We start from the raw sequence: 24,157 nt of genomic DNA, 5'->3' as shown, positions 1-24,157 counted from the left end.
TATTACTGGTTAAATTTATTGTATGTGTGTTTTTCTCCCCTTTCCCCTTCATCCTTCTGAAATTCCCAGCTCTACTCACATATCCTTGGAATGATAGATATGTAATGAGAACAAAGATAAATATGATAAGTGCAACTCTAGAAGAACATTTGTACATTATAAGGGGTTGCACTATTAAAGGCTACTGGCATTTCCTTGTCATGGTTATGCTAGTCCTAAAGCAGGACTAGCATAACCATGAAGCAAACCAGACAGCTGCCTAGGGCAACAAAGAGCAGCTTCAGTCAAAGCAGACGCCCAAAATCAGAATAGCAGTGTGTACTTTTACACATTTTTACAGCACAGTTTTAAGAACAGTAGTACTGAGGTAGTTAAAACTGTAGTGTATAATTATTGACATCTCAGGTGGGGAGTAGGCTACATTGATGGGGTGCAAAGACTGGAGCCTCACCTAGGGCAGTCAGATTTACAGGATATCCACAATGAATATGCATAAGAGATTTGTATATAATGGAGGCAGAGCATGCATATCTATGAATATGCATAACACTGTAGATATCCTGAAAACCTGACTGGCAAGGGGATACTCCAGACCCAATTTGGGAAACACTGACCTACGGCACCTAATATGCTTGCACCAGCCTTGACAGTTGGAGTATCACCAAAGTATTTGGGGAATGTTTTCTTTTTATCAGTAAAGGGTCACGCCAATTCTTACTCATATTTAGCTAGTACTACATGGTAAAAAGCAGTACCTTATTTATTTATTATTTAAAAGTGTCTTATATACCACAAATCTAAGCGGTTTACAACATACATAGAATAGATAACATTAAAGCATACTATTCAAGGCAAACAATATTCAAAACCTGAACAATGTCTACAATTTCTGCCTTAATTCATAAAAATGCCTGAGAAAAGATATGCTTTTAAAGGTTTTCTAAATGAACTCAAGGATTCCTTTTGTAAGGGAGTTCCATAATCGAGGTCCCATAACCATAAAGATTGAGTCCCTATACATCTCCAATGTAATTTGCTTAAAATCTGCAATATCAAGTAGTGTCTGATTACTTGAATGTCTTGGGACATTAACTGAGAATTTTAAAAATTAGCGTTAAGATTTTTAAAATGAATACACCATTGAATAGGCAACCAATTAAATTGTTTAAGAACTGGCATAATGTGACTATACAAATGACTTCCTGAAATTAAATGAGCTGCAGCATTTTGAGCTATTTATAAAGCTCTTAAATCTTTTTTAGGCAAACCAACTTATGAATTACAGTAATCAAACAATGGGTGTGGTTTGTGTGTATGATTATTATATATGTGCTTGTACAACTACAAAAATTAGGCAAACTCAATCCTTTCCAAAGTCATAGCAATTTCAACTTCAAAAATATCTTCTGAATAACCAATTTGAGAAGCCGTTTCACTGACAGTGAAGAATCAAGAAGTACTCCCGAATATTTTAGTTTTCCTAAAATGAAAAATTTCAGTATTCTCATAAGAAAAAGTTGCAGGAAATTGAAGATTTTATCTCCAACACAGCAATAAAACCTGCTTCTTGAAAGTTACATCCTAATGAGAGTTTATATGAAACAAGAAAAACTTTTATGGGGTGGAGGGGGCTAGTGTGGGTCCTTGAAATGTGGCTAGCTGCAAGGCTGAAAGTTCCCTGCAGTCTCTCTGAGGAAGCAGATTGTAAGTGCATAGGAACTATTCGATTTATATTTTTTTAAAAACACTGAAAAAGTACAGAATGACAACATGTCATTTGTGATTAGTTCCTGTATTTATCATCTATCATCATAAGAACATCACTGTGTAATCAGCCTGCATATGAACCCCCTTCCTCCCCCCCACAAAAAAGACTACTTCCTATAAAGACGATAGTTTCCCTAGAAATCCACTATCATACCGGATGTTTAGGACTTGCTAAATAATAAACAGCCCATAGGCTTCTCAGCATTTATCGCACGCTAAGCTATAGCAAAAAGGTTTCCAAAAAAAGCTTTGCCTAGAATTTCATTGAGTAGGTATTTTCCAGTCCCAAGAGGACAAGGATCAAGGTTGGAACTAAATTTTGTTTTCAAACAAAAAAACCTCACACGTAAAGGGCTAAAAGATTTTATTGTTCTCCATTACATTAGATAAGCTCCAATGCAAAGTATAGGCAATAAAATTAAAGCAATTCTGCATAATTTTCCAACTGTAGCACCACCTGCCACCAACCTATACATTTTGAACCTTAAAACTTTTGCAATTAACAAGAGGTATCAAAGCTATAGTATTAATTTAGGAGTAATTGCATTGAAACTACTGCTCAATCAAGTTGTTTAAAATCAATAGTAGTGATTAACACACGATAGGAAAATATAGCAGTCTAAAATCATACACAATGGTGGTGTAGAGTCAACATACAGTGGTAATTGCCCCTGTTCACCTACCTTTAAGAACAGACACAAGAGATAACACTGGGCCTTTCAGCTTGGGAGCACTTAGCTTTCACATACTAGATAAGGCTTAGTCAATTTACGTTCAAAGGTTTGTGACATACACTATTGGTGGTGCCTTGTAGGGTTTATTAGCTCCTTGCTTTGTACCATTAAGACATAGCAATGTCTGATAACCTCTGGTTTAGTTTGTTTTGAGCGGTAGAATGGCAGGGTATGACTTAGGTTTACACCAAATACATCATCAATGTACAAACAATAGCTTCCAATGACATACCTATTCCAGTGTAAAATCTACCAGTGTTCATATACCTAAAGCCCAAAAGAAAAAAGGGTAATACTTCGCAAATTCCTAATGTTGAAGGTCCATTGGAGCATTTGAATATACAGTGGTGCCTCGCATAACGGACGCCTCGCACAGCGAACGCTGCGCATAACGAACTTTTTGTCTTGCTCCCTATAACGAACTTCGTTTCACACAACGAAGTCGCCCGAGGGGCCCGGGGGGGGGGGGCGGAACTACTCTCGCCGCTTCCTAATGTGAGCCGGGAACAGCAGCACCCTCCTGTCTGAATGCAGTGTTCCATCATCTCCCTCCACCTTACCTTAGATGCCGAGTTTTCCGGCTTTCTTTTTCGGCCAGCCACACACTTTCAAAGAGCAGCACATGCGCGCATGCTCTGTTGTTCAATCTTCTCCTCTGACGCAACCGGAAACCGGAAGTTGCAGGAGAGGAGAACATTGATCAACTTCAGCAGCTGCGCGTGCACAGCTTTTTGAAAGCGTGCGGCTGGGTGAAAAAGAAAGCTGGCAAACTCTGCATATAAGGTGAGGTGGAAGGGAGGGAAATGTAGGGCTGCAGAACGAATTATTTTGTTTTACATGTATTCTTATGGGAAAACGCGTTTCACACAACGAACTTTTCGCATAACAAACTTGCTCCTGGAACGAATTAAGTTCGTTGTGTGAGGCACCACTGTATTCCAAATAATCCAACAGTTCTCAACCATGTCCTCAGAACACACCCAGCCAGTCAGGTCTTCGAGGTACCCACAATGAATATGCATGAGAGACTAACACAAAGGGAGGCAGTGCATGCAAATATGTCTCATGCATGTTCAACGTGGATCCCTTGAACACCAGATTGGTTGGATGTGTTCTGAGGACTATGTTGAAAATTCTAGAGATACACCATTTTAAATCCTAAACCTATTTTTATGCCCATCACACAACACTTGATGCTCCAAAGCAAAACCAAATTAGAAAAATGACCAACTTTAAAAAGCAATGCAATGAAGTAGAACAGTTTTTTCATTAATTTAAGCAAAATCTCTTTACAAAGAAAACAAAATATTTTTGTAGTTAAACCCTAATTTTTTTTTTACCCCAAAAAGTCACATATAAGCCAAATGGCCATTGCTTTGTATTAACCTAACATACAACACATTGAAACAAATTTTTTTATTTCTTATACCCTAAGCTAGTTATTGTCAATCCAGACCTTGGGACATACAGAGTTGGGTTTTAAGGATGAGACTTTGGATACCCACACCTCATATCCATATTTCTTATGGCCATCCTGAAAAGCTCACTGACTTCATGTGTCCCAAGCACTGGCTTGACAACCACTGCACTAAACATATCAAAGCTACCTAAAAAACATACAAGAACTGTTATGAGGCTGGATTAGCCTTGTATGCTAATGTCCTCCAGAAGCTAATTATGCAATGGGAATCAAGACACACAGGAAGAACATGGAGAAAAATATAAATTGCTTCCACATTACAGATCAAGATGTCCTTTTCTGCCCTTGTATTAGGAGAATTTAACATAGATATGTTTGCTTAGCAGGAGATGAAATTCTCTAGTTCCACACATGGCGCTTGCAGTGTTCAACCGCCTGGGAAATAGGGGAGAAAAAAAACAAAACAACCAGGGTAAATTAATCTTACTGCAACATTTTTCAAAAATTCACAAATTAGGCAGACACCCTTCCAGAACACATATGTTTGCATAAAAACTTTTTCACTTTACTACAGAAAGGATTTTAAAATGAAGCTGCCATGAAAACTTGATTTTTAAATATACACTGCATTAAAATGACCAGTCTTCAAATAAGTGTCCTAGAATGTAGAATATCAGAAATAGATGCACCTTCTTGTCCAGTTTGTCTGTCTTGACTAGATTGTATGGAGCAGCGTACAGTATTCAGTGTGTCAACTGACACTAAGAACTGCTTTCACGGTTTTGTAAAAGGGAGGGTAAACTACTAAAAGGCAGCAACAACTTACAATTAAATAAAAATTAGAAGGACCAAAAATAAAAAAAAAAAAGAGGGAAAGAAAAATGGTTTTAAGAACTGGACAGAAGTATAAATTCATTTTCTCTTTTTTTTTTTTTAACGTAGACATGTAAGTGCAAGACAGCTATTAAATATTTGCTAAACACAGAACAGCATAACCAAGTCAAACTGGTTTTAAAAGGATAATTACTGTATATACTCAAATATAAACTGATCCAAATATAAACCAAGATAACCTTTATTTTTCTCCAAAAAAAAAGGGGGTAAAGGTTGACTAGTATAAACCAAGGGTTCATATACAAATTTTGGAATTGGTTGTCCAATGGTGAGCCGGTGAGGAGCAATCACTCATCTTGTCCTGGCCAGCTGTGCCCTGCAACCCCCCCTTCCAAACCTATTGCAGTCCTCCCCCAGGCCTGCCTGAGCCCTGGTGGTCCAGCAGTGAGCTACGAAAGCAGCGACCCCTCCCGTGCCTTGTCCCGGCTGGCTCAGCACCATCCCACCTCAGAACTCGTGGCAGCCATTTCTTTTAGCAGCTCTGCATGGAGCAGGAGCGTAGGAGTTCCTGCCCCAGTTCACTGCTGGACCACTGGGGCTTGCAAGGTAAGCCTTTTCAGGTGTGGGAGGGAGGTGGGATGGTGTAGTGCCAGCTGGGACAGGACACAGGAGGGGTTGCTCTTGTCCTGGCTCACCACTGGACTACCAGGACTCAAGGAAGGTTTGGGGGGAAGGCCTGCAATTGGTCCAGGAAGGAGTGGGGGGTGCATAGCTGGATGACTCAAATAAAAACAGACCCCCATTTTTGGACCTTTTTTGTTTTGCCCTAAAAATATCAGTTTATATTAGAGTATATATGCTATGCTCTGAGGTACATGGCATTGAGTTCTAAGAGCAAAAATAAAAAGCTGATTGACATACAGAATCTCCTATTCTTTAGCACTCTCCAGACCAGTAGAGGTTAATCTTTACGAATGGGTATATATCCAATCATGACCAGCAGGTGGAGACTGAAAACAAAACTGTGGGACAGTATATAATATACTCCCTTCTCTATTTACATCAGTCTGTCTTCTTTCAGTCTCCAGCAGGTGTTGAGTGATCTGTACCCATCTCCCTTGGTAGGGCTGTTGGAATTTGTTTAGGGGGTTTCTAGTCCCTGTTTTTGGCCGGACAGAGCTTCCCTGTTTGGGGGTCCGTCCGACCTCGGGGGTGTCAAACCCGGCGGGTCTCGAGCAGGGTCCCTCCCCCCACTTCCTCCACCTCCCCACATTTTTTTAGAGGAGCCTCAGCAGTAAGCCTTGCCCCCTAAATCAAGCAAGGCATATTGCTTCGAGAGCCTGTGGAGTCTGTTCTGTAAAAAAAAAAAAAAAAAAAATCCTGAGGTAGTGCCGGTCTGCAGGGTTGCTTCCCTGTCAGTTTACTGTATTTTTTCATCTAACCGGCACTTTGTTTCTAGCTAGGTCGCGTATGGAACCATTGTGCCCTTCTCCGGGGGAGTGGGACACAATTTGGTCCAGCCGCGAGGCACTCGCGGCCGGCCTGAACTCGGCGGTTTGGGCCGGTGAGGTGGTGGAGCTCCGTCGGCAGCAGCTGCAGGCGCCCAGAGCTCCCCGCCGATGGTGCCTCGCGAGTCGGCTGGGAGCAGTGGGGAAGCCCGGTCTTCCCCAACCGCCCATGGAGGGATTCCCCGAAGGATTCCCTCTCAGCTGATTTTTTGACAGCTGAGGCCAACTTGCCTGTTTTAGCGGCTGGGACTGTTCAGGCTTCTCAGCCGCTACAGGCTATGGAGGGAGCATTTTTGGCGGGAACTTCGCCATTTTCTCTGTCTGGCCCCTCCATTTTGTCTGTAACCTCAGGTGACCTTCCCCCTGTATTGCAAACACAAGGGCAGGTTTCAGCAAGGACCCCTGCTGGGGCAGGGAGTCCCTGGGGACCCCCAGGGGTTTTTTTTGCCCCCAATTTAATTTCTTTCTTTGTGCAGACAATTGGGTGTCCCACGTGCACCTGGGGGGTTTCGGGGGTGGTTTCCCTCCGCGCCCCCTGTGGCTTTACCTCCCTCTTTTCATTTGGCGTCCCCTCTTCCTCCTCCCTCATCCAAGCGCCCGCGGGAGGCTTGGATTGCTAATTGGTGGTCGGAGGAGCGTGTTGGCCTGATTGAGGACCTGGCCGCTTTGGTGGGCTTCCAGGATCCTCTAGAGGGGACGCCCGCTTTCCAAGAGTTGGTTGGTCCCAGCTCAGCATCTGGAGTACCTTGGGGTTCTGTTCAACACCTCCTTGGGGAAGGTCTTTCTTCCAGAGGCCCAGGTAAGCAAATTGCAATCTCAGATTCGCCTTCTTTTGGCATCCCAGTGTCCTCGGGCGCAGGATTTCCTCCAAGTCTTGGGGTCGATGGCAGCGTTCCTGAATGTTGTGAGGTGGGCGCGGGCCCACATGTGCCTCTTCAGTATGCTCTGCTCCGTAGATGGTCACCCCAGAGGCACAGTTTGGAGGTCCTGTCCCTCTGCGAGGCTTGGCGCGCTGGTCTTCATTGGTGGCTCTAGACCTCTCATCTAGTCCAGAGGGTGAGTCTGGATCTATCGCAGTGGATGGTGCTTCTCACGGATGCCAATCTCCTCGGTTGGGGGGGGCTCAGTGTCTAGGTCACTCAGCTCAGGGCACCTGGTCCATGGAGGAGGCGTCCTGGTCGATCAACGTGTTGGAGACCAGAGCCGTCCGTCTGGTGCTGTTAGTCTTCCGTTCCCTCTTGATGGGCAAGTCGGTCAGAGTCCTGTCTAACAATGCCACAGCAGTGGCTTCTGTCAATCGTTGGGGCACAAAGAGCGCGGAGGCGGCTTGGCTCATGCTTTGGGCGGAGTCACGCCTTCTGGACCTCTCGGCCTCTCACGTAGCCGGGGTGGAGAATGTTCAGGCGAACTTCCTCAGTCGCATCTTAGGTCCCAGAGAGTGGTGTCTCAGCCCCGTGGTTTTTCAGTTGATAGGGCAGGCTTGGGGTCAGTCCCTGATGGCCACTAGTGGCAATGCCAAGGTGTTCCGCTTTTTCAGTCGTCGTAGGGATGGACTGGCCGAGGGTCTGGATGCTCTGGTTCAACCATGGCCAACAGAGGGGCTGTTGTGCATGGTCCCTCCGTGGCCATTAGTGGTCAGAGTTCTTCTCCGCATTGTTCGCCATCCGGGTCTGGTTGTTCTGGTGGCTCCTGATTGGCCTCGACATCCGTGATAACGCGGATCTGGTGACACTCTGGTGGCGGATCCTCTTCCTCTGCCTCCCTTGGACAACCTTCTGACGTAGGGTCCCATTCCCATGTTCGACCCGTCTCCCTTCTGTCTTACGGCTTGGCTTTTGAAAGGGGTCACCTTGGTAAGAAGGGGTATTCAGATAGGGTGATCTCTACACTCTTGGGGTCCTGGAGGCTTTCTACCTCTCAGGCTTCTGTGTGGGTTTGGCACTTCTTTGAGGGGTGGTGCCAGGTGCGGGGAGTGGTCTCTCTTCGCGCTTTTCTGCCTAACATCCTAGAGTTCTTGCAAGATGGCCTGGATAGAGGCCTGGCTTCGGCTTCTCTCCGGGTTCAGCTTGTGGCCTTGTCAGCCTTTCGGGGGTTTGTGACAGGTCAGCGTTTGACAGCCATTCCTGATGTGATTCGCTTTTTGCGGGCGGCCAAGGTGCTCAGGCCTCCCGTGCGGCCCTCTGTTCCCTCTTGGAATCTGTCTGGTTCTCTCTATTCTGATGCACCCGCCCTTCAAACCGTTAGGCGGCTGCTCTTTGAAGGACTTTACTCTGAAGGCGGTCTTTTTGTTGGACATTTCTTCCGCTAGGCGTGTTTCTGAGCTACAGGTTTTCTCTTGTAGGGCTCCCTTCTTGGAGTTTTCTAGGGAGCAGGTTGTCTTGAGGCCTGTTCCTTCTTTTTCTGCCGACAGTAGTTTCTCCTTTTCATGTCAATCAATCTGTGGTCCTCCCGGTCTTGGGTAGGTGGGAGGGCTCTTCTGAGCAAAGACAGCTGTGCCAGTTGGATGTTGGTCGGGTCCTTCGCTCTTATGTGCAGCGGACCCAGGAGATCAGGAAATAAGATCATCTCTTTGTCCTTCTGACTGGTCCTCTTAGGGGGGCTGGCGCTTCTAAGGCTACTATTGCACTCTAGATCAAGGAGACTATTGCGTCCGCTTCTCTTCTGGGGCAGAAGCCCGTTCTGGAGTTTCTCAAAGCTCATTCTACTCGGGGTCAGGCGGCTTCTTGGGCTGAGTCGTCGCTCGTGCCTCCAGTGGACATTTGTAAGGCTGCGGTTTGGTCTTCCTTGTATTCCTTTGTCAGACTCTTTCGGGTAGATGTTCTGGCGCGTCAGGACGCGGTGTTCGGTGTGAGTGTTCTGGTGTCAGCCCTTCTGGGGTCCCGCCCATGTGAGGGACTGCTTTAGTACGTCCCATTCGTAAAGATTAACCTCTACTGGTCTGGAGAGTGCTAAAGAAGGAGAAATTAGGTTCTTACCTGCTAATTTACTTTCTTTTAGCTTCTCCAGACCAGTAGAGGTCCCCACCCTGTCTGTTATTGGTGTGTTGGTTCTGTTGCGCGGGCAGTTTTGTTTTTTGCTGCGGGTTCTAGTATTTTTCTAGGGCCGGGGAGAATTAAAGAACAGCGGCTGTGGCTCGGCTGGCTTAGCTGGCGAGCTGTGGGGACATTTTTCCTTCTGGTATTTCTCCTCTGCATTTTCCAACAGCATTTGGGTATGTTAGTTGTTACTCCTGTTCGGAGTATTGTTTATTTCTGTTTCCAGTTCTTAGTTCTGCTTGGCTATTCGGCAGACTGATGTAAATAGAGAAGGGAGTATATTATATACTGTCCCACAGTTTTGTTTTCAGTCTCCAAATGCTGGTCATGATTGGATATATACCCATTCGTAAAGATTAACCTCTACTGGTCTGGAGAAGCTAAAAGAAAGTAAATTAGCAGGTAAGAGCCTAATTTTCTTCCCCCTTCCCTTTCCAAAATAAATATTTGATGGAGGAATAGTTAGAAGACTTATTTCAGCACATTGATGGCCAGAATACAGGACATTCCTTTCATATATGTAAACTGCATTGAACCATTCGTGGAAAAGGCATACTGGTATATCTTGCTCTAATAAACCATAAGCTCCATCAGTGTTCCATTATTAAGATGGCTTGGGGAAATCCATTGCTTATTTCTAGGATAAGCAGCTTAAAATCAGTTTTTCTGTTTGGGATCTTGCCAGGTACTTGTGACCTGGATTGGCCACTGTTGGAAACAGATACTGGGTTTGATGAACTTTCAGTCTGTACAGTATGGTAAATCTTATGTTATGTTCTTAAAATGTATTCTACTTACAGGTTAATGGACTTTTGTTTTAGGTAATTATCCAAACCTTTTTTAAAATCCTGCTAAGCTAACTGCTTTCACCACATTCTCTGGCAACAAATTCCAGAATTGAATTACACTTCGAGTGAAGAAATGTGTTCTCCCCTTTTAAATCTAGTATGTAGCTTCATTGCTTGCCCCCTAGTCCTACATATACTTAATCGTAATGCTAGCTTTGAAATATGATTATTAGATATAAGCCCCATTGCTTTTTATGCCTTCAAATTACAATAAATTCTCAATGGTAAGAAACTTAGTACAGGTTACAAGAGCAGCAGACAATCCAGCACATCACCGTATACAGCAGAGCGAAGCACGTGCCTCACAACAGCAAGTAAATGTTTTCAAATGGAACAAGGTACAAATAATTTAAAAATTCCTCAATGTAGAAGGAGGGCTACATGAAATGAAGGGTAAATGCTGGGTATTTGCAGAGGAGTACAAAGAGAAAATCTACAGGAAAACTTAATAAAGCTCCATGACTGACCTTTTTCCAAACATAGTTCTCTATTTTTTAACTAGTTTAATATGCAAAACATGATATTGCCTCCCATCCCACGATTCTAATTTCCTAAGAAAACTTATGGTCTGTCACATGCCAACTGAAAAGTCACAATATACTACCAACTAGCAAACCCTTTACCACATGGTCAGTTATGCTTTCAAAACTAAAACTTGCAAGGCAATACTTCCCTTTTCTTAAACCCATACTGACTCATTTCCAGTAAACTATGTCCATCTGTATCAGTGGTCTCAAACTCACGGCCCAGGGGGGCCACATGCGGCCGCCAGGTACTATTTTGAGGTCCTCAGTATGTTTATCATAATCACAAAAGTAAAATAAAAGTTTCTTGATCATATGTCTCTTTAGCTATAAATGACAATATTATTATTAAGACTTAGCCAAAAGGAAAGATTTATAAACTATAAAGAGTTTTACCTCATGCAAAATTGTCATTAACTATTTTTTCCTGAGGCCCTCCAAGTAGCTACAAATCCAAAATGTGGCCCTGCAAAGGGTTTGAGTTTGAGACCACTATTCTATATGGTCAGTAAATACAAGTTTGGTTTATTTAGTGTTTTACTATTTTGCTTCTACTACTGCAAGGATGGAGAGGCATGCTCCTGCATGACTACTTATAAGTGCAGAAGAGAGCTCCTAAATACTTAAGAGCCACCACTGCTGAATAATATTGCTATAAGGTGATAGAGCAGTGCGCAGCTCAACCCATGACCCAATCTGGACATTGGCATCAGGCAGCGGTGACTCATGGCACATCTGATTAAGCCTGAAGGCACACCAGTACGCCATGTCACACTGCTTAGAAAGCACCACATACAAATCACATCCCCATGTCTGGCACAAATTTTTTTTTTTTTCATATTTGCTGAGAAAGGGCAGAGCAGTGAAGAGCTTTTCTATGACAGTTTCCACATTTAAAGCTTTAACTAAGTGGAAGAAACTGAACGACAGAAGGAACACTACTGAACTTCTGTCCACAGAGACCACCACCTATTTACAGTACAGGTAACTAATGAGTATCTCTGAAAACTAGCAATTTAAGAAGCTGCAAAAGACTTCCTAGTCAAGGGCTACCTTTAGGGGTGGATCTCCAAATAAGCATATAAAGCAACTTCTTGGGGGACCACTCTACCACAGAAATTGTTTTCTTGTGCAACACCATAATTCTACAATGGGCAGAAGAAGCAAGCAACATCAAGCAAGGGGTAGGAGAGGCCAGGCTTACAGCAATGGAGGTGGGCATTCCCTCTACCCCTGGCCATGATTTTTGGAGGTCTCCAAAATTATCCCACAGAGGAGCAACTGGCCTTTCCAAAGGTTTTTACTGTATTAATACTAGTTATGTGTGCATTGATCCTACTGGTTGTGGCATTTACTGTTTGCCATTCAGAAGAATCACAGATTCAATTCAATGGTTTACACATTCTTTAAATTAAGTTATGAAGATAACAGAATTAGGCAGAAAGAAAAAGTTCAAACGAGTGTCCAACAATTTATTTTTTTAAGAGGTTAAAATTTCAGGCTATTTCAGCCAATTGATGAAGAAGATATATACTTCAGAACAGTCAAATTATGGGAAAAAAATTTGGAGACAATCTAAGGAATTTTGGCAAAACTTGAACAATGATCTTGTGGTCTGAGGCCACAAAAGAAAACATGTATCCAACAATCTCTGCAGACAAAACTAAACTGAAGAGCCCTGGAGCTGCTGCCAAAAAGGAATTGCTAGGCAGGAGTGATTAAGGCTTTCCAGAAAGCTGTGAGTGTAACCATCCATTTGGTGCCATGAACTGTCACACGAGCCAAGTGTACAACACAAACTGCTCATCAGAGAACAGCTGGCTTTATTTGTTATTTAAAGAATCCAAGACAGACTTCAGCAAGCTGAATAAAGATTCACAGGTGTACTGCATAACTAGTGTGTCATTTCTTCCTCCTAAACATCTATCACCAGCACTACTGTATCCTCAAATGGGAAGACAGCAGCCATACAAACATTCTACCAAAAAACAAGAAAGATAATCCAGTTTTTATAGATCATCCCCCAAAGAACTGTCAAAGCAGTTTTCAATGTAAAGATTCAGTTATAAAATAAAATTAGCAAAAGACACAATCAAGAAAAATAAAATTAGCAAACAGCCATGTCTTATTTTTCTAACACTCCAACAATCACTTTTCTAGCCTACATTTCAAGGGAAGAGCAACCGATACCAATATTTGTTTACAAGTAGACAGTTTCTTAGAAACTGAAATGGAAGTTGGATTTTATTACAATGAATAGATTGGGAGGAACAAGGCCTCAAATGAAAATGTTAATAATATGAAAAGTAACCTGGACTAATAAAACCTTAAAGAAACAAATGAAAAAGGTTGTTCCAAAGGCCACCGTATTCTAAGAGACTGGAAGCTAAGCTCTCAGTTACCTTTATATATTATTGTTTGCATATTTTTTTATTTTTTTTAGCAATTGAAGCCTAGCTGAAGTCTTTTTTTTTTTTGTAAGTGCTAGAAAAAGTGTACAGTAATCTAAACAAGATATAATAGAATGGATTATTTTCTGAAGATCATTTAATGAAAAATATCAAATCTGGCATAGCCTCCATAAATGTAGAGTGTAGTTTATCACTTTTCTAATCTAGGATTTCATCTCAAGTACTTCTATGATCCTAATAGTCATATTTAGTAAAAGGCTTTTTATCTATAGTAAGAGATTCTAAAGTCCTGGCACAATTTTTACCACAAACAGGGTTTGTTAGTTTTTTTAATATTCAATTTTAACAAATGCAAAGTTCATCCAGGAAGATATTCTAAGTCCAGTGGTCTTCAATGGTGGCATGCAGAAATCTGGGAAGCCCATGTACTTATCTGTAGTCGTGTGTCTCCCCCCCCCCCCCCCTGGTGCTTGCTCACAGTTCTTGTTCCCAGCAATGCTGCTCTTACTCTTTGGGCTGCCAATAACATGAATGAAGTAAACACGTTGCCTTCGGCGGCCAAGAAGTTTTCCATCTGCTACTATTTCCTGTCCCCACATAGATGGGAAGCAGTAGCAGAGAGGAAGCTTCCAGGCTACCGAAGGCAGTGTGTACTTCACTCAAGCTGTCAGGGGCCCAAAGAGTAAGAGCAATGCTGCTTGGAATGAGAACGGTGAGCAAGTACTGGGATTCTGAGGGGAGGGGAGATATCGCATGGGGAGGGTAACAGATGCTGGACAGCAGAGGTTGGGAGGAAGGGAAGAAAGAGAAGGAGAAGCTGTAGATGCCAGACTATGGAAGGGGGAAGGGAAGGAGAAAGAGGTGCCAACCAAGGCAATACAAAGGAAGGAGGCGAGAGAAAGGGAGGTTAATAGAGAGATGCACCCAAGAAAAAGATCTGGGTGTCATTGTAGACAATACGATGAAACCTTGTGCCCAATGTGTGGCAACAGCCAGAAAAGTAAAGTAAACAAGATGCTAGGAATTATTTAAAAAAGGACGATTAACAGGGCTAAGAATATTATAATGCCTCACCTGGAGTATTGCATTCAATTCTAGTCTCCATATCTCAAGGAAGATATAATGGCACTAGAAAAGCTTCAAAGAAGAGTGACCAAGATGAAGGGGATGAACTTCTCTCATATGAGGAAAGACTAAAAAGGTTAGGGCTCTTCAGCTTGGGAAAAAAAAAAAAGAGATGGCTGAGGGGAGATATGATTCAAGTCTACAAAATCCTGAGTGGAATAGAACAGGTATAAGTGGATCGATTTTTCACTCCGTTAAAAATGACAGACTAGGAGACACTTAAAGGTACAGAGAAATATTTTTAAAATCAATAGGAGGAAATATTTTTTCACTCAGAGAATAGTTAAGCTCTGGAACGCATTACCAGAGGTTATGGTAAGAGCAAATAGCGTAGCTAGTTTAAGAAAGGTTTGGACAATTTCCTGGAGGAAAAGTCCATGGTCTGTTATTGAGACAGACACGGGAGAAGCCACTGCTTGTCCTGGGACGGTAGTATGGAATATTGCTAGTCTTTGGGTACTGGTGACCTTATTAGCTACCTTGAGGATGGGTTACTGGGCTAGATGGACAATTGGTCCGACCCAGAAAGGCTATTCTTATGTTCTTATAACCTCCAGGGGTAGAAAGGGAAGGTGAAGAATAGAAGATTCCAGACCATGGGAGTGTGGAGAGAAAAAGAGAGATTCCAGGCTAAGGTATGGAGAGGGGAAACATGTGTCAGACCACAAATGGAGAGAGGGGGGGGGGAAGAGATGCCAGACTGTGGGAAAGGAAAAAGAAATTTGATCATGCGTCTCCTCTTGAGAAATCTTCACTGGCTTCCTGTCTATCTTAAGAGTACAGTTTAAATGTGCTTCTATGGTTTTTGAAAATCATATATGGACTATTTACGTCTTTGATTCCTCTATCTTTGAATAATCAGAGATCTTCCGATTCAAGAAACTCAGAAACTGAAATTGTTCTTTCCATCTATTGGTAATCTTTCTCATACAGTGATTTGGAATGAGATTTCCTCTTCTGTTAGAACTCCTCTCCCTCCAGATTTTCCATAAATCTATGAAAACATTTATTTCAACAGTTCTTAGAAAACTGTTTGTTCTCTAGAATGTCGGATAAGCGTCTTCATTAATAAGTTATTTTCTCTCTATTTCAATTTGATTATCGAGTCGAGCTCCTTTTAGAGAGATGACACGGTGTATAAATCCAAGATTTAGATTAGATTAGTATTCAGGAGACCCATTTACATAAATTTCCCACAATATCAATGGAACCAGGAAAGTGAAAGGGAATTGTGAAGGGAATATCAAACAAGAGACAAAAACCTATTGTGTTGTTCAATGTCAGAAAAGAGTGCAAGAAATACAGGCTAGTAGTATTAATATTTTTAATGAAAATACACAAACAAAACATTGAGGACCAGATTCTTCTTACAATGCCAATTATCACCAGCTGCCTAAAAATCAGCAGACGATCACATGTCTATCATGCATTGGCGCAGTTTGTAGAATCGTGGCTTCGTGAAAGGTAGTGCCAGAAATATAGGCCAGGGTTTTCTACATTTCAGGCACCTACCTTTCACATGAATTGTAGTTATGGAGGTGCTTTACAATACCCAATGCCACTTTCAGCATCAGCCACACCTACAGTGGCATTAAGCACCATAAAAAGCCTCCATAGCAGGTGCCCACATTTCTTAATGCCTTTTTTGTTTTTAAGGTTTTGCACTCAAGTTAGGCGCCAGTAGGGTGCCTACTGGCACCTAACCTAAAGGTGCCATTTATAGAATATGGGCCTCAAAGTTCCAATGGATTTCAGCTAGATTCAATTCAAAGTATCCAGTTGAAGTTCAGAGCTTGATATCTTTAGGCACAACAGCTTACTTCAGAGGCTCATCAAACATTCATATGCAATAAACATTGCCCTTTTCACTTAAGTTTCAATAAATATGACAACTGGGCAAACACACACACTTCTTCACATCTTCAGATAGAGCTCACAGACACTGCAATACGTGGCTGGTATCCCATCTGGAATTTGAATGTTTATTTGTATATTTCATTACTAGTCTAATATTTCCTCCATTCTATTTTGCTGATCAAGAAGGTAAAGTATTATTTGTCACGACACACTAGATTAAATTCAAACATTAAAACAAGTTGAATTAATAAAGCTGAATATACAAACAATATTTCTTTTTGAATTGAACTCCACAGTCAAAGTACTTCAGATATATATACTGCAGTGGATAAAAGCAAATTACAGTGGTACCTCGGTTTACGAGTGCACCGGTTTGCGAGTGTTTTGCAAGATGAGCAAAACATTCGCAAAATCGGCGCCTCGGAAACCGAGCGCGCTTCGATTTGCGAGCGCCCCCCCCTGCGAACCGGCACCCCCCACTCCCACGCCGTGGCCTGAGGTCCCCCCAACCCACCCGAACCCTCTTCTTACTTTTCTGTAGCCTCCGCAGCAGCACAGGCACCAGCATGTCCTGTGCGTGGTGCCGGTGCCTGAAGATCTGTTTCCTGTGCAAGGCCTGAGAGTTCACGTCAAACGTGAACTCTCAAGGCCCAGCACAGGAAACAGATCTTCAGGCACCGGCACCACGCACAGGACATGCTGGTGTCTGTGCCGCTGCGGAGGCTACAGAAAAGTAAGAAGAGGGTTCGGGTGGGTTGGGGAGACCTCAGGTCGCGGCGGGGGGGGGTGCCCGATGGCGGCAGGGGGGTGCCGGTTCACGGGGGGAGCCTAGGTGGGGGGTGGAAACATATCAAAGCAAGTTTCCCTTACTTCCTATAGGGAAACTTGCTTTGATATACGAGCATTTTGGATTACGAGCATGCTCCTGGAACGGATTATGCTCGTAATCCAAGGTACCACTGTATATTATTTACTTTCTACACTTCGGCACAACCAAAGCATGACAGTGCATACTTATCGGTGGACACTATCAATCTTTTTCAGTAATTTTTATATAATATACGGCAGTGTTAAGTGCTGTTGTACAAAAAGATTAAGCGACTTACATTACACCGTGCTGCTGTTTCAATACTCTTACACCAGTAGCCTGGTCCCCACACGCAATCCTCTGATCCTAACATAGGTTTCTTCACCGACACACAAGTATGCAGTTTCTATTTAATAAAAGGATAAGAAATTAATGTGATTTCCTCAATTCTGAAAGTCAAAAGCAAAAAAAAAAAAAATTGCCCAAAATCTAAGCCTTAAAAAAGGTCTTTGAGAATTTCAAGAATCCTTTTATTAGTTAAGCCTTTAAACTATAGTTTGACCTGAACACGAAAACTTTATTAAAAACCATATTTTGTTTCAATTAAACTCCTATATATGATAGGAAGTACTCAAACCACCATCCCCATTGGAAACAAACGCATATTAGGATGTGCACTGTGTGCGCCATAAAAAGAAACAAACCCCGCCCCCAAAACACCCAAGTAAGCACAAAACCTATTTATTTCATATTAACCTACAAATTAACATATTGAAAATTGAGGGGGGGGAAGAAAGGAAGAATAAAGCTCGAAAATGTGGAGAGTAGTGGCCTAGGGGTTAGAGCAGTTGCCTTAGCACCCTGAGATTGCGAGTTCAATTCCTACTGCAGCTCCTTGTGACTCTGGGCAAGTTACTTAACACTTCATTTTCCCCCGGTACAAAATAAGTACAGTGTTCCTCCATGAATTTGCGGTTCGCGGACCTGGTCATTTGTGGTATTCTCTGACCGCCTCTTCCTGTACTAAAGTTGGGCTTCACCAATCAGGAGCTGCGTGTCAAAGCAGCTCCTGATTGGTGAAGTCTGACTTTAGTACAGGAAGAGGCAGTCTAAGCATGCCACGAGTGATTTCCTTCACTTGCCGACGCTCCAGCTACCCTCTCCTGCCTCCCCAGGCAAAAAACCATATTTGCAGTTTTTTAATATTTACAGGGGGTTCCTGGAACAGAACCCCCACAAATATCAGGGGAGTACTGTACCTGTCAAATATGTAAACCGGTTTGAAAGCACACAGAAAAAGCGTCGTATGAAGCCCCATTAAATTTACCATTTCCCTGTGCACGTCCGTAAATACACGTGACCTACAGCAAAACAGTGAAAACTGTTTACTTGTTAACAGGGGTTTTCTACTAGACAGTAGCCCTCAGAGCTTCAGAAAAAAAAAAAAAAAGTGTGTGGGAGTGGGGGAGCTGCCTGTGTTCTGTCAGCCTAATGCACAGCTTACGAACCAATTCATAGGGAAGGTAAGTGGGTGTGAGTGAAAAACTAGGTTGGGGAATCACTCGTTTAGACAATGAGAGAACATGTGAAAGTATAACTTCTTTTTCTTCAATTGAAACTAAAGGGAGATTATGTCATGGCAACATTGTCAATTGATGTGCCTTCATTGGTCTCTGCTAGGTCACAGCAGTAGGATACGCAATCTGAGCCAAATATTGTAAAGTTGTTAGCCTATTAGATGAAAGGATAGTTTAGAGGACTTGTCAAAGAAACCAGCACCTTCTTGCATCCCAGGATGAGGACACTGTTTACCTTTATGTCCATAAGGCCTTAGAAAAATGCTGAAGCTACTTTTGAAAAAAGATTTTGGGCAAGATCACAAGATTACCCTATTGTGGAAGAACTGCAGATCAGGAAAATAAAGACAGCTGCATGAAACTTGCTTACTCTTCAGACTAACAAGATAGGCATTTCAACTATGTCAGTTCCAAAGGTTGAAATGGAAGCTCCATTAGCTGAGTTAGAACTACATAGAAGTTCAACAGCATTAGAAGTTTCCTTACTGGACACTAGTGAATAGATGTAGTGACAGATAGTGCTGCCCGATTTCCAATTCGAATCGATTCACTTCGGGTGAACTGATTCGAATCGATTAAAAAAAAAAAAAAAAAAATCAGCCTGGCTGATTCGGTGTCCGACCCTCCTCCCCGTGCCTTCCTATAGCAGGAGCGGCAGCACTGCCTCTTGCTGGCTTGCAACTGCCGCTCCTGCTATAGGGGGGCGAGGGGGGATGGTCAGTCGGGAAGACCTGCAGAAATCCTGGTTTTACCTTGTTCCCTGCTTTGGCGCTCTTTGCTGCATCCTCCAGCTTTCCCCCTGACCTCCCGCTCATACCGCAGCCTGCAGAGAGGATTGCCGGTGCGCTACACGATCCTTGCATGCTACCACCATCCTCAGAGGCACATTCCCTCTGATACGGTCCCGTCCCTCCTCTGATATCAGGGGCAGGATCGTGTCAGAAGGAACGTGCTTCTGAGGACGGTGGTAGTCTGCAAGGATCGTGTAGAGCACCTGCAATCCTCTCTGCAGGCTGAGGTAAGAGCAGGAGGCCCAGGGGGAAGCTGGAGGACCTGCAAAAAGAGGGGGGGAGCAGGGAAGGGAGAAGGAGCACTGCTGGACAGGGGAAGCAGGGAAGGGAAGAGAGAAGGGGTACTGCTGGACAGGAGGGAGGTACAATTAAGGGAGAAGAAGTGCTGCTGGACCTGGCAGGAAGGAAAGGAAAGGTGCTACACACTGGAGGGGAGGGTGAGATGGTACATGGGGAGAGAGCTGTTGGGTTGGGGGTGGGAAGGAGGGTTGCCACAAGAGGGAAGAGGCAAGGACAGAGAGAGAAAGCATGCAGGAGGCAGAACGTGTTGGACTCATGGAGAGGGCGAAATGGATGGGGAGGCAGAAAGGATGGTAGGAGAAATGCTACATTGGGGAAGGAGGGAGAGATGCTGGATGAAAGGGTAGTTGAGAAAAGGAGAGATGGTGGATCTGGGGATGGTGGAGTCCATTGCTGCAGCTGCGTGGATGGAGATGAAAAAGGGAAGATGCCAGACCTCCAGGAGAGGTAAGGGAAACAGAAAGGTTTCACTTTGTGCGCAACTGGACGACGTTCTGGGGGAAGAGCAAGCTATAAAGGAAGGACGGACTCCACCTCAGCAGAGACGGAACGAGACTACTTGCAAGAAACATCAAGAGAGAAGTTGAGAAGTTTTTAAACTAGGAAGAAGGAGAAAGCCGACAGTCAACCGAGAGAGAGTCGATGGTTCTGGAACCGGTATACCCGGAAGATAGAGGGAAAGACTCACCGGATCACAGGAAGACAGATTGAAAAAGACACAAGAGGGAAGGAAATGCAAGAAAGGAACAGGCTGCAAACTCAAGTGTATGTTCACGAACGCAAGGAGCCTTAGGAGCTATGGCACAAAAAGATAACGTTGACATCATAGGCATCATAGGGAAACATGGTGGACTGAGAAAAACATCTGGAACACTGTGCTACCGGGATACAAACTATACCGCAGAGACAGATTGGCTCAAAATGTGGGGGCATTGCCATATACGTCAAAGAGGGAACTGAATCTACTGGAGAGAACACACCACAACTGACAGATAAGTTATAGTCTCTATGGGTCACAATTCTAGGAACAAATAGCCTGGAAACGAAGATCGATATCTACTACCAACCCCCAAGGGCAGTCCGAAGAAATTGACGGAGAAATGACGGATGAGATTAAACGCAACTGTGAGGGAGGCAACGTAGTTATCATGGGCAACTTCAACAATCCGGGAATAGACTGGAACCTAGGCACCTCCAGCTGCATTAGGGAGACCATGTTCTTGGATGCTGTAGGCGAATGCTTCCTGGAACAACTTATCAAGGAAAATACTAGAGGAAATGCAATTCTGGATTCTTGTGCGAGGACCAGCACAAGATGTAGAAGTAGAAGGGACGCTGGGAAACAGCGATCACAATATGATCCGCTTCGATCTGGACGCAGGGGAGAAACATCGGTCCAAAATGACAGCCACGGCACTGAACTTCCAAAAAGGGAATTACGAAGGGATGAGACTCATGGTAGAGAAGAAGATTAAGAAGAGGATAAGCACTATAAAAAGACTAGAGTAAGCTTGGTCCCTTTTTAAGGACACAGTCATTGAGGCGCAAAATTTATATATACTGCGTATCAACAAGGGATCCAAGAGGAAAAAGAACAAAGAACCAGCGTGGCTCACTGTAGAGGTGAAGGAAGCGATCAGAGACAAGAAAACTTTGTTTAAGGAATGGAAAAGGTCAAAAACGGACGAAAACTCGAACAAGCACAAACATCAATGCAGGTGCCATAAGGCGGTAAAAGGGGCCCAAAGAGACTATGAGGAAAAATTAGCCATGGAGGCGAAGAACTTCAAGCCGTTCATTCGATATATTAAGGGGAAACGACCCGCGAAGGAAGCGGTGGATTCCCATGGAATAAAGGGGAGCGCTAAAGGAGGACAAAGCAATCGCCGACAAACTGAACACATTTTTTGCGTCTGTATTTACCGAAGATTTACACAGCATACCGGAACCCATTAGGCTATATGTTGGAAACGAAGACGGAACGCTGACAGGTTTGACGGTCAATCAAGAGGAGGTGTGTAGGCAGATTGATAGGCTTAAGAGCGATAAATCTCTGGGACCGGATGGCATCCATCCGAGGGTCATCAAGGAACTGAAAGGGACTATAGCTGAACTGCTTCAACTAATAAAGACAATCTGTCGATCAAATTGGGAAAGATTCCGGAAGACTGGAAAGTGGCGATGTTACGCCGATCTTCAAGAAAGGTTCGAGGGGAGATCCGGGAAATTACAGATGAGTAAGTCTGACCTCAGTACCGGGAAAGATGGTAGAGTCGCCTTGACGGACACGAGATGATGAGGACCAGTCAGCACGTGTTTGACGAACTTGCTGCACTTCTTTGAAGGAGTAAACAGACAGATAGACAATGGCGACCCAGTCGACATTGTATATCTGGATTTTCAGAAGACGTTTGACAAAGTTCCACATGAATGACTATTTTGGAAAATTGCGAGCCATAGAATGGAAGGTGAAATATTCACGTGGATTAAAAACTGGCTGGAGCATAGGAAACAGAGAGTGGGGGTAAATGGAAAATATTTGGACTGGAAGAGCATCACCAGTGGGGTGCCGCAGGGCTCGGTACTTGGACCCGTGCTCTTCAACATCTTTATAAACAATCTGGAGATTGGTATGATGAGTGAGGTTATTAAATTGCGGACGATACAAAGTTATTCATAGTAGTGAAGACACAGGGGGATCGTGAAGATCTGTAATGTGACATAATCAGGCTCGAGGAATGGGCATCAACATGGCAGATGAGGTTCAACATGGATAAGTGTAAAGTGATGCATATAGGTAACAAAAATCTCAAGCATGAATACAGAATGTCCGGGGCGGTACTTGGAGAGATCTCCAAGGAAAGAGACTTGAGAGTTCTGATTGACAAGTCGAAGAAGCCGTCAACGCAATGTGCGGTAGTGGCGAAAAGGGTGAACAGAATGCTAGGAATGATAAAGAAGGGGATGACGAACAAATTGGAGAAGGTTATCATGCCGCTGTACCGGGCCATGGTGCGCCCTCACCTGGTCGCTGTACATGAAGGACACGGTTCTACTCAAAAGGGTCCAGAGAGGAACGACTAAGATGGTTAAGGGGCTGGAGGAGTGCCGTACAGCGAAAGATTAGAGAAACTGGGCTTTTTCTCCCTCGAATAGAGCAGATTGAAAGGGGACAAGATCGAAATATTCAAGGTACTGAAGGGAATAGGCTTAGTAGATAAGGACAGGTTGTTCACCCTCTCCAAGGTAGGGAGAACAAGAGGGCACTCTAAAATTGAAAGGTGATAAGATTCCGTACGAACATAAGGAAGTTCTTCTTTACCCAGAGTGGTAGAAAACTGGAATGCTCTTCCGGAGTCTGTCATAGGGGAAAACACCCTCCAGGGATTCAAGACAAAGTTAGATAAGTTCCTACTGAACCAGAACGTATGCAGTAGGACTAGTCTCAGTTAGGGTGCTGGTCTTTGCCCAGAGGGCTGCCGCATGAGCAGACTGTTGGGCACGATGGACCACTGGTCTGACCCAGCAGCGGCAATTCTTATGTTCTTAGATATGGAAGATGGATGGTTAGCACCGAGAATGAAGAAAGAAGGAGACCCTGGCAAGCGAGTTAGGAGAAGACAACCAGAGCCTGGGACCAACAAGATTTGAATAATGACCAGATAACAAAAGGTAGAAAAATTAATTTTCTGTTTTGGGATTACAATATGTCAGATTTGAAATGTGTATCCTGCCAGAGCTGGTGTTATAGACTGCAAATGTGAGCTGCTAGGATTTAACAGAGAGGAAAAGTCTTTTTTGTTTATTTTGTTTACACCACAGTGCCAGTATGGGTAGGAGAGTGCAAAGGGGGTGAAAAGGCTATAAAAGGGGTGAAGATGTTATAAAATAAACCCACCGGGATGTTTGAAAAAAAACTTGGGCAGGAAAATCGAATTGAAAAATCAATTAATTAGGCTGAATCGAATCGAAATTTTTTTCCCTGTATCAGGCAGCACTAGTGACAGGTATACAAGTCTGTCTGTTTCTCCTCCCACCTGCCTCTCATACTCCCTCCAGTCAAATAGCCGCAGGGCAGGGCAGATGCTGTAGTTCACCGATGATCTGTAACCTGAAGAAACTGCAATTATAAATCCCAGGTGGCCGCCTTCTCCCATCTCTAACTGCTCACTCTAGAAAGTAGTCTCTCTTCGCATATCCAACAGACCACCAAAACTTGTCTGGATTACTGCAACTTGCTTCTCACAGGTCTTCCGTTAAGCCATCTCTCTCCCTTTCAATCTGTTCAGAATTCTGCTGCACAACTCATATGCCATCTGTTATGCTCATGTTACCCCTCTCCTCAAGTTACTTCATTGGCTCCCTGTCCGTTTCCGCATACAGTTCAAACTCCTCTTACTGACCTCCAAGTGTATTCATTCTGCAGCTCCTCAATACTTCTCCTATCTCTCTCTATACTCCACCCTGTGAACTCTGTTCGTCGAGTGGGTCTCTCTTATATGCATCCTTCCCCTCTACTGCCAACTCCCGATTCCGTCCCTTCTGCCTTGCTGTATGCCTGGAACAACCTGCCTGACTAGGTACGTTGGGCTCCGTCTCTGGCGGTATTCAAATCCAG

The 24,157-nt window shown here is 43.7% G+C and overlaps 1 protein-coding gene across 2 annotated transcripts in view; it reads right to left on the bottom strand.

The window, feature by feature from the left end:
• Nucleotides 1-3,422: 3,422 nt before the first annotated feature.
• The window catches only part of LOC117359496 (prosaposin-like), a 159,583-nt gene continuing 138,848 nt past the window's right edge, over nucleotides 3,423-24,157 (bottom strand). For both annotated transcript variants that reach the window (XM_033942386.1, XM_033942389.1), the window contains 2 exons: nucleotides 17,170-17,277; nucleotides 3,423-4,356 (listed from right to left, as the gene is read on the bottom strand). In XM_033942386.1, the coding sequence (XP_033798277.1) occupies nucleotides 4,321-4,356; nucleotides 17,170-17,277 (144 nt within the window). In that variant the 3' untranslated portion in view covers nucleotides 3,423-4,320. The remainder of the gene's footprint in view (nucleotides 4,357-17,169; nucleotides 17,278-24,157) is intronic.

Source organism: Geotrypetes seraphini, chromosome 4 (genome assembly GCF_902459505.1).
Source record: "Geotrypetes seraphini chromosome 4, aGeoSer1.1, whole genome shotgun sequence".
NCBI lineage: Eukaryota > Metazoa > Chordata > Amphibia > Gymnophiona > Dermophiidae > Geotrypetes > Geotrypetes seraphini.
The sequence above is the reverse complement of the archived record's forward strand: the minus strand, read 5'-3'. Positions and strand labels throughout refer to the sequence as shown.